At 38.5% G+C, this 15,848-nt stretch overlaps 1 protein-coding gene across 7 annotated transcripts in view; it reads left to right on the forward strand.

The window, feature by feature from the left end:
• LOC122840863 (receptor-type tyrosine-protein phosphatase mu-like) overlaps positions 1–15,848 on the forward strand; it is a 205,059-nt gene that overhangs the window by 145,901 nt on the left and 43,310 nt on the right. For 2 of the 7 annotated variants that reach the window (XM_044133618.1, XM_044133621.1), the window contains 4 exons: positions 154–180; positions 7,035–7,228; positions 14,706–14,793; positions 15,750–15,826. In XM_044133618.1, the coding sequence (XP_043989553.1) occupies positions 154–180; positions 7,035–7,228; positions 14,706–14,793; positions 15,750–15,826 (386 nt within the window). Of the gene's footprint in view, positions 1–153; positions 181–4,676; positions 4,689–7,034; positions 7,229–10,376; positions 10,386–14,705; positions 14,794–15,749; positions 15,827–15,848 lie in introns of all 7 variants that reach the window. The other 5 variants (XM_044133620.1, XM_044133623.1, XM_044133616.1 and 2 more) reach the window with 4 other exon arrangements.

Consider the following 15,848-nt stretch of genomic DNA (forward strand, 5'->3'; position numbering starts at 1 on the left):
TTTGTCGTATTTCAGATATTTGAACTTGAAACTAGACAAAACATTACTTGGTATAATTTTGTTTTGCATAGTTTAGTTTTGATTTTGGATTGATTTGATGTTTTTTTCTTCATTGCCGTTCTTTTCTCCTCCAACCTGCACTCGTTTGAGCAGATCCCTTTGTGCCAACGGCTATCTTAGGTGAGACAAATTCTTTTTTCTTTTTTTCTTCTTCCCAATTATTGTTGCAGTAAAAGTCTGTTACATTCATATAACTAAACCCAACAAAAAAAACACATGTTTTTAAATTATTTTCAAACTTGGATAACTAAAGATGGCTTCCTCACCTCCATACCTGCCTGCTGCTTCCTCCTCTCCTCTTTTAACCCTTTCCACACCCCACCTTCCTGCCTCCTCCTTGACCAACAGGGGGAGCTCCTCTCTCGCGCTGGGGCTGGCTTCACTCCATCCCATCCGCATTGCGTGTCGTGCGTGTGATGTCACTTACGTGTTTGACCTCTCATATGCATGGACTAGACATGTGGACTGGATGTGGGGGGAGTGTGTTTAGGGGGCAACAGGAGGGCGGTGGGGCGGCAAATCTTGCCACAGCAGCTGCACAGAGGCACTAAAACGCTTCCTCATTGCCCCCGTTTTTCTAGAAAAGCAAAATCCAAACATTTGACCCAAACACTTTACAGGTACAACTAAATACGTCAGAATATGATTGAACAAAACATTTACTTTAGTGATATAATTAAGTAAAACTGATGTAAGGATTTATTTTACACTGAGTGATGAATTTCAAGAGTTTAGTTTTTAATTTTCATTATGGCTGACAGCAAATGATGACTAAAACAGCTTCTGGATAAATTATATGAAAGCAACAAAAAATTGTTTTACTATAATGTTGCAGTACTAAAAAGCCTTTCATCCTACCACTTAACTTTCCATTAAAATGCTTGGATATCGCACTCTGAGCATTAACGTTTTGGTGCTTACTCTGTGTTTCTGACTTGAACCACTACTTGCACTTTTTATGATAATTGTGTTGTAGCTTCCTTGTTTTGTATTTATTGTTTGTATTGATTGAAGTTTTTGCATTTATTGAAAAAACAATAGTGTATTTAATTCATTTTAACCTTGTTTGTATAGCCTTTTGGTTAATTATGGCACATACCAAACAAATGAAATTTAAATTACATAAGACAATAAAAAGGGCTGGAATGTTAAAAATACTAAAAAATAATCATATTTAATTAAAATATAAACAATAGAAGTTATGTGTTGTTGTAGATCACAGGGAAGACTCCTGACAGCCTCATTTCAGTTTCAGTAGTTTATTAGAGAGTGCTGTATCCAAGCACATCTTCTAAAGTTGAGTGGAAGGAAAAACTGCTAAAAAGGTGTACGTGCAGTCGTCTTTCCTGAGCAAAGGAGGAAAGACAAAGGACTGATGCTCGGGGTCTCAAGTCCTCTTTTCATGTCAAAGAAAGTTTTATTTTATAATTTGGAGGTGAAGGTCCCAGAGTAAAGGAACAGAATCTAAATTGCTAGAGGTCCAATGTGAAGTCAGTGATGATTTAAGGAGCCATGTCCTGTACTGGTGCTGGTCCACTTTGTTTTATCAAGTCCAAAATCAGATCCTCTGATTTAATTTCCCAGCAGGACCCTTCACCTCCCAGCACTGCAAAAAGGATTTAATATCTGGTTTAATCACCAAATGTCACTCTGCCTGATTGACCATCAGCCACATAGAGAGTCTATGGAGTATCATCAAGAACAAAATTAGGAACTCCAGACCCAAAAAATACAGATGAGCAACCCGAGTTTCCTTAATACCTCAGCAGAACCACAGACTCCAGTAATTCATTGAATTTATGGCTAAAAGACTCTGAGTGTATACGCTGTGCAGTACAATTCACTTTTCAGTCATAGTTCTGTGTTTTTATTAGCTGTAAAAGCTGACTTTATGTGTGATGGATCTATATAATATAGCAGATTCCCCCATTTCAGCTTAATTACTAAAATAAAATTGATGAAATTGTAATTTATTGAGATGTGGTTGTAAAGTTAAACCTCAGCCATGCTGCCCTTATCTTCCTACCCTCTCTCCTTTCTAGACGTTTAACTCCCTCCACCTTCCCCTCCTTCCAAAACAACAGAAACCTTTTCTATTATTCTTTTTTAAGTCGCTCCCCCTGCCTTTGGCGAAGTGCTGTTGACCTACTTGTTTTTGTTTTGGGCTTTTATTTCTTACTTTTTGCCATGCTTATACATCTTGTTCAGCGATTAAAGTGGAATCATAAAAAGCATTTTGTTCCTCTGTTAATTATTACTGCCCTCGTGCAGCTCCTCACACAGGCAGATGCTTTTCTAAGAGCATTGCTTCCGAGCTAAATGGGGCACTGGAACTGTAATAATTAAACACTCAAGGCCACAGAACAAAGACGCAAAAAGTAACACGCAATCATTTGTGCATTTTTAAGCACAAAACCAACTGTTGAGTTGTGTTTTTTTTTTCAAATATATATTTCTATTATTACTTCCACCCCAGTGTAAATCAAAGCAGAATGTTTCATCACTGCGCCGCTTGGCAGCTGCTTTATGTTAGTTTCACATTTAATGAAGCGCAAAACGATTTACATCATTGCTGCAGCCCCTCGAAAAGGTTGCAAGCTTCCAGTTGTGACACGTTCAGTCACAGCGTTGTCTGGTCAGATGAGGTGAAACATCAAAACTGATTAAATCACACGAGACTTTGTCTTCCTCTTCCTTAGGCATTATTTTAGAAAATAATTTTAAAGAAAAAACTGCAAATGCAGGTGTTTCCACAGAGCACATGCAAATATAATTATAGCAATTAGTGGAGAAAAATAAAACAAAATGTCAGAATACTCTGTTGGCTTCATTAAAATGTGCAAGTCAGACATCTGAAACAGTTTCCGAATACAATCATGGTTATTCTCTCCATGAAATTCACGACTTCCTTATTTTCTTTTGTTGATTTTATTCTTTTATTTTTTTAAATTTATGATTGCACTCTTGAAATTGGCCATCAATCCACTCAGCATCCTCCCCCCGTCTTTATTTGGCTTTTCTACTGTGGCTTGAAATAGTATTCACACCCGTTAAAATGTTTCCCATTTTGTGGTTGCTGTTTGTTGCAACCACAAACATCAGTGTATTTGATTGGATTCTTATTTGATGAACTAACAAAGTCATTGTTCATAACTGGACAAAAGATTACACTTGGGTTTATCTATTATTTGTTTTTTTTACTATTGATAATTTAAAAACAAAGGCAATTTTTGAATTCAGAACCCAGAGTAAATACTTTGTGGAGCCACTTTTTATGGTATGTTACTCATGTAAAAACTTAAATTATTGCCTAACTTGATTTACAAAACACCTGAAACTCTGTCAGAATTGAATGGAGATCACATCTTAACACACATTTTTAAGATTTGCCACAGACGTTTTGGTGGATGTGGATCTGGACTTTGACTAGGCCATTCAAACACATGAATATACATTGACTGAAACCATTCTCCAGCTGGCCCGTTGTCCTGATAGAACAGGGGTTTGCAACCTGCGGCTCTGGGGCTCTTTGTACCGTCCACTGTGGCTCTTAAAACCTGACAAAAAATGAAGAAGCGACTGAAGTTTTCAAAAATAAACATGAAAACAAATGCATTTTAAAAGAACTTTTCTTGTTGTCTTTATTTTCATGAAATAATTTAATTTAATTTCCAGAATGACATTAAGAGTACCAGTAATTATTTTTAGATCCGTTTTTCCTGTTACTGGCTGGAAATTATGTGAATATATCAACATCCCGTAGAAAAAACATATAGTTATCATCTTTTATGATTTTCTTTATTCAAACTTAAAAAATAGGAATAAAGTAGTTGCACTTTACAGTCACAGTACAGAGTTCCTTCTTTAAGACAGTTTTGTTTTTTTTAGCTGGACTAAAAGTAAAAATTGCTTTTTGGGCTGTAAAAGGTTGCAGACCCTTGTGCTAGAAGGTAAACCTCAACCCCAGCTTCAACTCTGTATCCTCCCACCTCTGGACAGATTCCCTTTCCTTTCTGGGGAAAAAAAACTTCCCCACAGCATGATGCTGTCACCACCATCCTTCACTAGCAGGGCGTTGTGCAGTGCTGGCTTTCCCCTGCACAAAGCATTTTGCATGTGTGCCAGAAACATTCAGTTTTGGTCTCATCTGACCCGAACACCTGCAGAGGTGGACTCTATTTATTGGTTAAGAGTCTGGTTAATAGGGTTATCAGAGAAGAGGGGGGGGCTGAAAACAAAAAAGCATGACACACTTTTCAGATTTTTGTCAGAAAGAGTTGAAAACCATGTCATTTTCCTTCCATTTCATAAATATGCACTACTTTGTCTTGGTCTGTCATAAAATCCCCAATAATACACATTGAGGTTTGTGATTTTAATGTAAGAAAATGTGAAGAAAAAAAAAAAAAGCCTAAGGGGTTTGAATACTTTTGCAAGGCACTGTACACGGGCAGTTTGGACAAAGCTGGCATGTGATCTTGCCCTTTAGCGTAGCTCTAAAACACTCTACTGTAACAGGTTCTCATGCTGTATTGTTGCTTATCCCCTCTCTCCTGTCTCTTCTCCTCTCTTTCTCTTTACATACGTAACCTCTAATGTATCTGCTATCTAAAAAGTGCCCATTAATGGTAAGTTTTCCCAAGTGGCCCCAGGGTTGGGGGAAGGAGGCGGTGTTTTTTTCTTTTACTCAGACAGTAAGCCGACAACCGGCTGCTTCTGACATTCTGACGTTGATTGCATGACAAGTGAACATGTTAGCATCTCACCACCAAGCCACCATTAGCTTAGCATGGACAAAATACATACATTGCCCCATGGCAGCATCACCCCATGCATTCTCCTCCCATCTCCGTGTCCCTTCCTGGGTTCTTTCTATTATTTAGTTTTTAATTAAATGTAATATTTAGATTTCTTTTTAATATTTTTCATGGTTCAAGGGAAGTTTGGGTGGCAGGGGTTGAATCCATGCTGTGTCTTTGTGATGCTTCTGATGGTGCCTGCTGCAACCTGCTCACTGTGGCCCCCACTGCACCCTTTCCTCCTCACATCTTCCTCCATGTTTTTGGACACCCTCCATCATCCGCTGGCTCCCCCCAAAAGCATTTGTGCCTCATTTCTGCCACCGACTGGAGGACAGTATGAAAGAGCTGGAACGGACTCTGGTTCTCAGTATGAGCCGCAGCCCAAACCAGCGTACTGTTCTGCCAGTAAACGGAAGTAAACCTGTTGTTTTTGCAGCATCTTCATGACATTTTTTACGATGATCTCCACTGTTTCTCACAGTTTTGGCCCAAACATGTCTTATTCTTACAGACGCCATTTTTAAAAGCGCAGTGGTGCTAGCACCTTACCTAAAGGGCCTTATGGATAACAGTGTTTTCCAGCTATGATAAGACAGATGGACCTGAACCTTCCCACCACATGACTCATCCTATTACTCAATGATGTTGTGTTGTTGTGACCATCCATAACAAACAGATTACTAGCCGAGAGTTGTTTGTCAATCTGGAGGGTGGTGACATAATGCTTAACAGTAAATGAGATAATCTACCATCTGTGTATGAAACATAAAGCAATCTGAAAAGTGACAAAACCTAAATCTGCTTGTCTCAGGTTTATACAGCGCCTTGCAAAAATATTCCAAGCCTTTGAACTTTCACAACCTGTCACATTGCAACCACAAACTTCAACATTTGTTAGGATTATCTTTTTTTTTTTTTTTTTTTTGAAGACCAACACAAATGGAAGGAAAATGAGACATGGTTGTTTACAAAGAAAAGCTTGAAAGTGTGCCATGCATTTGAATTGTTCAGTCCCACTTTGCTTTTGAATTAAGAAACATGGTGGTGGCAGCATCATGCTGTGGGAATGTGGTGGTCAGACAAATCATGTATTGCACTTTGTGGGTGAAATGCAAAAACTGTGTGGAGGAAATAGAATATTCTTCATCTGCAACAGGGCTGCTGGTCAGACAGTATGGGAAGCAGGATGGAAAGAACTAAAAACTTCGCTAGAAATACCATGGAACGGTTTGGACAAAGCATATTTGTGTGTTTAAAATGGCCTAGTCAAAGACCTGGATTAAAGGTAATTGAGAATTTATGGCAAAAGCTTGAATTTAAATATTCACAGTTGCTCTCCGTCCAGTCTGAGAGCTTGAGCTATTTAGCAAAAAATAATGTGTGAAAACTGCAAAGCTTACAGGTCTAACTGCAATGAAAGGTAAAACTCAGATGCATGCCACAATTTTCAGATTCTTCTTTATAGAAACAATGTTTTAAATTATGTCTCTTTTTGTTTCCATTTTACAATTGTGCACTCCAAGATCCTGATGAAGTTTGTGGTTGAAACGTGACAACTCAAAAAAAACAAAAAAAACCGTTTTAAGTTGTAAGAGGACTTTTACAACTAAGTTCTCTTACAACTTAAAAACTAAGAAAAACTAAAATATGTAAAAAACATAAACGTTATGAGAATATAGCCTTAGTATTATAGAATAAAGTCGTAATAATATAAGAACAAAGTCAACGTTATGAGAATAAAGTCATAATATTTCCAGAATAAAGTCATATTGCAATAATAAAGTCATGGAATTACAAGATTACAAAGTCTTGTCGTGGTATTACAAGACTTTGTTATCACGGTTACAAAGTAATATAGTACTACAAAGTCAGCATCACTAGAATAAAGTTATAATATTATACTACAAATTTATTCTTGTATTATTTTGACTTCACTCTCGTAAAACTTTATTTTCACAAGTTTATATATTTTATTTTCTTAGTGTGGCCTTAATACTGTGTCGTACTTTTGCAAGGAACTTCATGTCTAAATTAAAAGAAAATCTTTTATCGTTTACTGCTTCAAGCCTCATGTCACCCAGATGTAATCCACTGGTGCGTGTTCAGCTCCTCTTCCTCTGTCCTTAAGTTCCTTGTCCTGTCTCTGTTCTCTTGCCCCTCGCTCCCCGGCAGATGAGAGCCAGAACATGGGCAGCGACACCAGCAGCCTGGTGCAGTCGCACACTCACTCCTTGAGGAAGCGGGAGCCGGTGGACGTGCCTTACCAGACGGGTCAGCTGCACCCGGCAATCCGCGTCGCCGACCTCCTGCAGCACATCACCCAGATGAAGTGCGCCGAGGGCTACGGCTTCAAGGAGGAGTATGAGGTAGGACGCAGCCCGGCTTCCGCCGCCGCCACCGCCGCCGCCCTCCCTCATAAGGCGCTGCTAACATCTCCTCAGAGGTTCTTCGGTGTTTAACAGCCTAAAGCAAGGCTTCATCTGTGTCACTGCGTGCAGTTTCTTTTTTTTCTTCTTTGTTTGTGTCTGGTTTGTAGCATGCAGCAGAACTGGTTTGTTCCCCCCTCCAGATTCACTTTTTTGATGAATTGTTAATGTGCCCCGTCGCAGTTTTTATGTTGTTTTGTTTTTATGATCATCTGTTCCTTGCTGTTCAGAACAATGTGGTGAGTGAGTGAGTGAGTGAGTGAGTATTCTTGTGTTCTGATGCTGTAGGTCACGTGTGTCAAACTCAAGGCCCCGGGGCCAAATCTGGCCCGCCATAGAGTTTTATGAGGCCTTCCAGACTCCAGAGGGACACATAAATAGCACTTAAAGTGCTTAAGTATTAAATTTAATCTATTTATTATTCGATTAAATATTATTTAATCAATCAAATCAAAGCAATTTTTTCCTGCATGCAGAAAAAATACATCAGTCAGTCCCTCCAGTTTTTCACGGTTGTGGAAATTTATGCAAAATTAACAGACCCCTGCATTTTATTTATTTATTTATTTTTTTTTGTGCCGATGCGTAATTTTGGGTTTATTGCAAATTTCTGCAAAAATAGTCCAAAACATTGTGTTTAAGTGACTGTGTCTCACCTGAAGGTGGCAGTATATCTTACTTCTACTACTACGTCAGCTTAAGCTACAGTCCATGGTCGATATGGCGACTCGCAGAGCTGGGCAGAGTACCAAGAATAGCACTACTTCAACGTGGTTTGACTGAATCAAAGTAAAAAATAGCTTTCTTAAGAAATCACTCAAGTAAGAGTAAAAAAGTATTTGGTAAAAGTCTACTCAAGTAATGAGTAACTGATGAAAACATGAATCGTTTAATATTTCAGAATTCCATAAAGAGACGGACCAAAATAGAAAGTTATGTGGAATTTTGGTATTTTAAGGACCAAAATGACAATAATTCAAATAAGTCACAAAAAATAACATTATCAGGTAAAAAAAAAAAAAAAGATAATTCAAATCAGTTTCTGTCAATAAAAAAACTAACTTATGAAACTTTAACAAAAACTGCAGGTGTGTTTCTGTGTCATGTTTGTTTTTTCATTCAGTGGGTAGGAAATCCAGAAATTTTACCAAAGTAAGAATAGAAATACTTACTAAAATTACTCGAGTTGAAGTAAAAGGTACACCACAATAGAAAACACTCCAAAAAATACTTTTTTTTTTCAAAAACATTACTCATGTAAATGTCATTGAGAGACTGCACAACTCTGATGGCAAGAGACAAATAGTTACGTTTTCATTATACATAAGCTCAAATATTGCAGAATTTCTCACAAATATTTTATAAATCAGCACCACAAAATGATATTTTGATTGGAAAAAATCACAAAAACAATAATGAAATCCTTGAGGGTCTGATCAATATAAAAAGATGTTCAATATTATTTAATTTTAAGAAGTACTCAATGAATGCAGAAACAGAACATTCGGGATCTTTATGAAATGAGTTTGACACCGCTGCTGTAGACTCACCTGTAGCCTCCCTCCCTCCTCACTGTAAGGACCCCTCCACCACCTGAAGCAGGTCTGATTGGGGCCCACTGAACGCAGCCAAGCGCACTCTCTCGCAACACCACCTGTAATCTGACACCAAAACAAAGGATTTTGCCCCAGCAGAGCATCATTCTTGTTTTCTCTCATTAGCGTGAGAGGATGGCGGGGCTTTGGCGGCACTCCAGCTTCCTCGCCGTCCCTCCGCACCCCCACCAACCAGCCTTTTCAAAGCGGCTTCAGGCTAAACTTTTTAAATCATCTCTCTTCGCTATCTTGTCTGCATCTGTCCTGCATCTCAGTGGCGTTTTTATCTGCTGGTGCGGCCTCTTCCTTCAAACTGAAACCATCATCGTCACCTTTCTCCTTCCAGATCCTCTTGTTTTTAATAACTCACCTCACATCTTTGCTCGCGTTTTCAGATCATCTCGCTTGTTTGTCATTTTCTGCGGTTTTCTTATTCACACCTCCTCTGTTCATTACTCTCTTCATTTCCCACCTTGTGAGCTATATGTGGTCCAGATTCATCAGTAATTCACTTCGCTCTTCCTCCTCATGACTGGGGAAGAAAATAACAGAGCTTTGCCTGATACACCCCCATCGCACAGATATTAAAGGGACGCCACATCACAGAAGTAGCTGTTAAAATAAAATAACAGCGTATTAATTTGTTTTGAACTTGTTCACTTTTTGTCACATTGCAGTCGTAAACTTCAACTCATTTGATTGTGATTTGATGTGGCAGAACAGCTCAAAGTAATGCAAAGCTGTGAAGTGGAATGAAGTTTTTCAGAACTGCAGCCTCTAGCAGACTTTCTTCATCATCGCGCTGTACTTTATTTAATCGATCTTACTACTAAATCAGCCATCTTCTCTTTTCCTCCTGGAGAAAGGCATCACCTCAGGATGATGCTTCCACCACCATGTTTCATTAACTGGATGAGCAACTAGGAGTGTTAGTTTCCAGGCACACATAGTACAACTAAATAAAATAAACCATTAATTTAAATTTTATGGAAACATTTTTGTACTTCCATTTGGGTCACAACTGCTTCTAAAATGCAACCCAAATGCTTCTTCCAAAACCACCCAGATGGTTTTTGATGTCTGGAAATTGAGTCGTTTCAAAAACCTCTTAATTGTCGAGTCACAATCAACGTTACCTAGCAACGTATTGTTGCTAGGCAACCATAATTCATTTTTCTTCCACTTCACAATTATGTTTATTTTGAGATTTTTTTCTTTTTTACAAAAAATATTCTGTAAAAAGCCTGTTTGGGTGCTTTAAATGTGCGATGGAGCTCTTTCTCACTCGGCCAGGCGAATCCATTGTGAATGTTGTGTCCCCTCTGCTGTCTCCTCTGTCTCCGTCTCTCTTAAGGTTAATGCCCTTTTTAATCGTTCATTTCTGATGATGAGATAGGAGCCTACAGTGCACCTCTAAACCTGTTGACTTACACTGTACTATATCTCTCTCTGACCCATGCTTCTTGTTATTCTGTACGTTAACTTTGGATCAGATAAACGAGGTAAGCCAATACTTTTGGTTACTTGTGAGTTTTGTATTTTTCAGTTTTTTTTTGTTTTGTTTTGTTTTTTTTTTTGTTTTTTCTTTTTGAGAAAATTATAAAAAGAAAGCTTATAGATCAATAGTGGTTGTTGGCTACTTTTAAGATCCTGTGAGAATAAATGGCACACGTTGCTGATTTAATCTGAAAAGGGCATTTACCAACAGATGTTTTGTGACGTTACTAAGTGTTTAACAGTGTCCAGACGCAGCTACTATCACTGTGAAATCATTTATTAGATGACAGAAACAAATGAATGAAAAGCAGTCGGCAAGCTACAAATTGCTATTTCTAATCTGGACCATAAAGCGACACTGTGAAACACTTCCATACTTTGTAAAAGCTTTCCCAAGGCAGATCGGAGATAAGCTACAACAAAGTATCTGCATGTGTGAATTGTCCTGCACGTTGCTGCACAGTTTTGAGAGAAGAAAACGAGCTTCTGATTCATCAACACCACCATGCTGTCATTGTCTTGCACTTGTTATCAGCTTGTTTCATCAGAGCAAACATTTGTGCATCATCTACATGGCTGTGAAAGTCCTGACGGTGGGTTCTGGTCAATTTGGTCCCTTTGCCAATTCATCCTTCTATTTTTTTTTCTACCTCCATTTGGTACAAATATGTACTTAACTATTTCTCACCTGCTTATTTCTCTTCTTTATAATTGATATTGCTGAAAAATTGAGAAAAATACGTTCTTAAACTGAAAAAAGACGTTTTTGCCAATCATTTGTTTCTGTATTGCAACATATTTCTACATAAAGCCTTATTGTAGGGCGACATGCCACAAAAGTAAGGCCTATTATTAAGCATCTACACAATTCACTTTATTTTCCACCAAAAAAAGTAATTTTTTATATGTATAAATGGAACATTTTCCTTTTAAATAAAATGTTTCAATTAAAAATAGAGTGGACTCTTGATATTGACAGATATTAGCTGGCCCTGCAGCAGTTAAAATCAACAAATTCTTGAGACATCGTCTAAAAACACTTAAAACTGCTTATTTTAATAGTTCAAACACCAAATATACATTAAAACTCATTACAGTGGAAACCTTTTTAGCTCTACTACATAACCTAACATCTATACTAGTCTTCCTTATCTCCAATTCTGGGCTGCAGCCAATCAGCACCAAGGAACATAAATTTCACTTCTGGATTGGCTGATTTGCAAACGCCAGACAGTAGCGTGTCAAGTGGAATTGAACCAAGATATTTTTAGCTTCCCAAACTGCTTTCCCCCCGCCCCCGATATCTTAGACGCGTGCTGAGAAAAAATCTAAAGGCATACGGATTCATGTTGTATGAAAAAATGTTGACTGCAAATACTGAAGCACAAATAGACGGGGATCCACTGAACCACATTTCCTTTCAATAGACTCTGAACAGGTTATGAAAACTAATCTTACTTTTCATAAAAAAAAATGTAAAATTACAAAGTCAAAAACCTTGGCCACCTTAAATTTTTACATTTTACCCACAAAATCCCAACAATTCTGTCTGAATGTATTCCCTTTTCTAAACCTGTAAGTAATTTATTATTGCAAAGACAAGTCACCAAACTAGCCTGCTTCAGCAATTTCTACGCCTTTTCTTCAATTTTACCCTTACCATGCTGTATGTCAAGCACTCTGCTTTACAGGCGCTGTAGGGAATGTGGTCTGCCTTTTACTTACGGTTAAGTGGTTCAGAAAAAGTAACAGCAAAAGAGGCAAACTGTCCTGGGACTGCAGATCAGAAGTTAGCCTGTAATTAAAAACATGCTAAGTTGGATCTCTGCCAGTGGGAATAAATTCAGCATAATGGTGGAAAAAGCTACCTGCAGGTGCAGTACAGCAAATGCAGCATCTTTTTTCACTTCTAGGATAAATTTCAGCAGCGTTGGTCCCACGTTTAAGCTGTCGCTTTGAGTATGAAATTAAGAATTCGGACCGCATACAAGGCCTTAAAAAGTTACATTTTTTATATATTCTTCAAAATACAGATTCTGAAGTGGAAGGAAAAACATTAAAGTTTGGAAAAATTAAATTGAATCAAAAAAGTGAATTTGTATTGAATGCATTTCAATGCCTAATGAACCATCCGTCAACTAGAGGAAGACGGCTCTCTGGTGAGACGAAACTAAAATGAACCTTTTTGAACAACATGCAAAACAAAATGTGGGGTGAACATCTGTTAGAAAATCTGTTAGAACCTGCAAAGAACTTGAGCCTAGGTTGGAAGTTAACCTTCTCATTACAGTATCAATCCCACATACATTATAGATCACTCACACTGGCCTACTCAAAGTTCAGGCATAAATCTCTTTAATACTATGTGGTTAGGTTTGAAAATTGATTAATGTTGATTCTATTCGGCAGCTAGATGTTGTTCTGCAAAGTATTGAGGAACTGGGCACAAAATGCATGCCACACTTTTCAGATTTTGTTACCTTTTTGCACCTTACAGTCAACTTCTATTTACTATCCCAGTAAAAGAAAATTATTCCCAGTAATGTAACGAAATGATAAAAGGTTTTTGAGATGTAGATACTTGTGCGTTGTACTTTTTTTACAACCATTTGCTTTGAGGATGATTTGTTTTTACATTTGAAGCGCGAGGCCCTCATCCTTCAGAGGGACACTGAATCTGATCAGGACCTGGGCGCAGCAGGCTAATCCATCTCTGAGACGTGCGTCCATCCACACCTGAAGGATGGGGCATATTTTTAGCATATTAAAGCTGCTTCTCAGTGAAATCGCTAATCTTTAGGACTCCGTGCAGAAATATGTCCTTGTGTGGTGTCTGCGGGGCCTTTTTATGCTAGACAAACAGCCTGCGGCCTGCCACAGCACTTAGATGAATGGAACCATCATGTGCTGGATGACTGATGATTGAGAGCGTCGCTTCCCTCTTCCACACTAAAAGGAGCTCTCAAAATCACCTCTTTAACCTCCCTGTATTCGTTCTTGAATCTTTATTTTCCAGATGCACCCTAATGAATTGTCTGCCTTTTCAAATGTGCATTAGCCTACTAGCTAAAAGGACAGAGGAGTCACAGGTTTTGGTCCAGCTCAGTCTGCTTGGAGCCAACCTCCCCCTCCCCCCACCCCCGTTCCCCCTCTTGAGCATCAGTGACCTGGCATTGGGAGATGTATTTTCATAATTTGGCTTAATTGTGCCTGGTGTGCCATCAGAATGGAAATCTCCCCAGCGAGAGACGGTAAATATTTCATGAGGGTAATCTGAGCGGAGCGGTTTTTTTGATCTGGGGACGATGAGCGGGCTTTATTTTTCCCCGCCATGAGCTGATTGAGTTCCTGGGAGGAGGCAGACAGGCAGCCCCTGCGGTCGCCTCGTCTGGGAGGGGTTTGAGGTCGACACCCGCTGCCTCTGACACTAATGGGGATCGCTTTTTGACACTCCGCCCTGGGAACCTCCACCCTCGCTGTGTTTCATGTCTGATACTAATGTGAATATCTTTCTGTGTTGCTCTCTACTGTTTTTATTTGTTGAAGGGAAAGATATGAATGCTGCGTTTTGTAGTCTGGTTATCATGCACTGCAAAAGCAACTATTTTCTTTGTCTGGTTTCTACTGCAACTACACTTGAAATGAAACAAAACTAACTTCTAAGTAGCTGTTCAGCAAGATATATGAGCTTTTTTAAGTTAATTCCTTAATTTTGATGAAAAAGTGCTAGTTATAAGTGAAATAATTTGCCACTTGAACAAAACATTTTTATCATATTAGTAGAAAAATATAAATAGATAAGTAATTTTTAGTTTTTAAAATGCCACATTATAACTTATTTTAAGTTCTGTTATGGTTGAAATAGTTTGTGTGGTAATGTTTTTTTTTTTCCTTTTCATAATTTTGTAAATTGAAGCAGCTGATTTGAATTTTGTGTTTAATTTAATCTTGTTTGTGTCTTAAGAAATGCATTTGTATTTTTAGGAATGTTTGTATAGGATTCTTACAGTAATGTCTCATTTGGACCCCAAGAAGAATAATCTCTACTATGGGCATCCTTAAATAAACAAATAAATTATTAGCTTATTAATTACACGGCTTAGTTCTTCATCAATATTGGAGATCTATTGACTTTAAACAAGCTCCTATATTGTCCTGAAAAGTTACTTGATTTTGTCAATTTTGTCTTATTTCAAGTTTACTGAGCTTTTTGCATAAGTCAGACAAAAATACTTGGTAAAATTGAGTGTTTTTGCAGTGAGTAGAGTGGTTTGATGACACCACGTTTCATTTCCCTTCTGTCTCTTTTTGGGGGGTTTTTTCAGAGCTTCTTTGAAGGACAGTCGGCACCATGGGACTCCGCCAAGAAGGATGAGAACCGCATGAAGAACCGATATGGGAATATCATTGCATGTGTGTACAAAGCACCTCTACACTCCTCATGAACCCCCCCCACATTCATCTGTCTAATTTATTGGCTAAGCTCGCGACTGGATGGGTCTAAGCTGCTCAAACAGAGTTTTTATTACCAGCCAACGAGAGCAGCTCTGACCTTTTCATTCTGCTTTTATATTCATCCCGTTGTGTCTTTTCAGTTATGACGAATAGGCTGAGCAGGATGGGATGTCATATGATAAGTAGCTTTGGCTTGTTGTGTGAAAGGAATTCAGAACTGCTCCAAAATTATTCCTGATATCTGTTCGCTGTGGTGGAAATATGTGAATCCAGACTGATTGGGAAACACAGTTTGGAAGATAATTTACTTATATTTATGGCTTTAGATCAGGAGCGACAAACTCATTTTCATTTTGGGTCATATCAAATATATGAATGTTCTTACAGGCCCGGTTGCTTTATATTAAAGTTCAAGCTATCAGTTTGCAAAATTAGCATTTAATTTAGAGAAATCTGACCTTATTTCTTGTAAAAAAGTTTGAATCAAATAAAGAAGTGACGTTCGCTGAGTATCGGTGACGTAGAGATCGGATGATTTCAACCTGGACATGCAGACTCGGGTCGCATTTGAAAATATCAGACACATGTCGGATTTTGGACCACATATCCAACTGGTCTGAGTCCCATTTGTAAAAATCTGATTTCTGTTGTTCAGATTGTATGAAAAGTTGTATAAAGGCATAAAAATAAGATTTGGGTCACTTCGGGCTGCAGTGTGAATACAGCCTAACTTTGTTTGGTGTCCTCCATTAGCTGGCATCCACCTCTGTCCCTGGTTTCATACCTCCAAAACCCACCTTTTAATTTTTCTCTGCATTCTTTATTTCCAGCTGTCCCCTCCCGTCTCGTCTCTCGCTGGCCTCGTTAATATGATTAATTCAACTCTGGTTTCTTCCTCTCTGCCTCTCTTCCAGATGATCACTCCCGTGTCAGGCTGCAGGCCCCAGAGGGGGAACAGAGCTCCGATTACATTAATGCAAATTACGTTGATGTAAGTACTCACACCAGCCAGC

Source organism: Gambusia affinis, linkage group LG12 (assembly GCF_019740435.1).
Source record: "Gambusia affinis linkage group LG12, SWU_Gaff_1.0, whole genome shotgun sequence".
NCBI lineage: Eukaryota > Metazoa > Chordata > Actinopteri > Cyprinodontiformes > Poeciliidae > Gambusia > Gambusia affinis.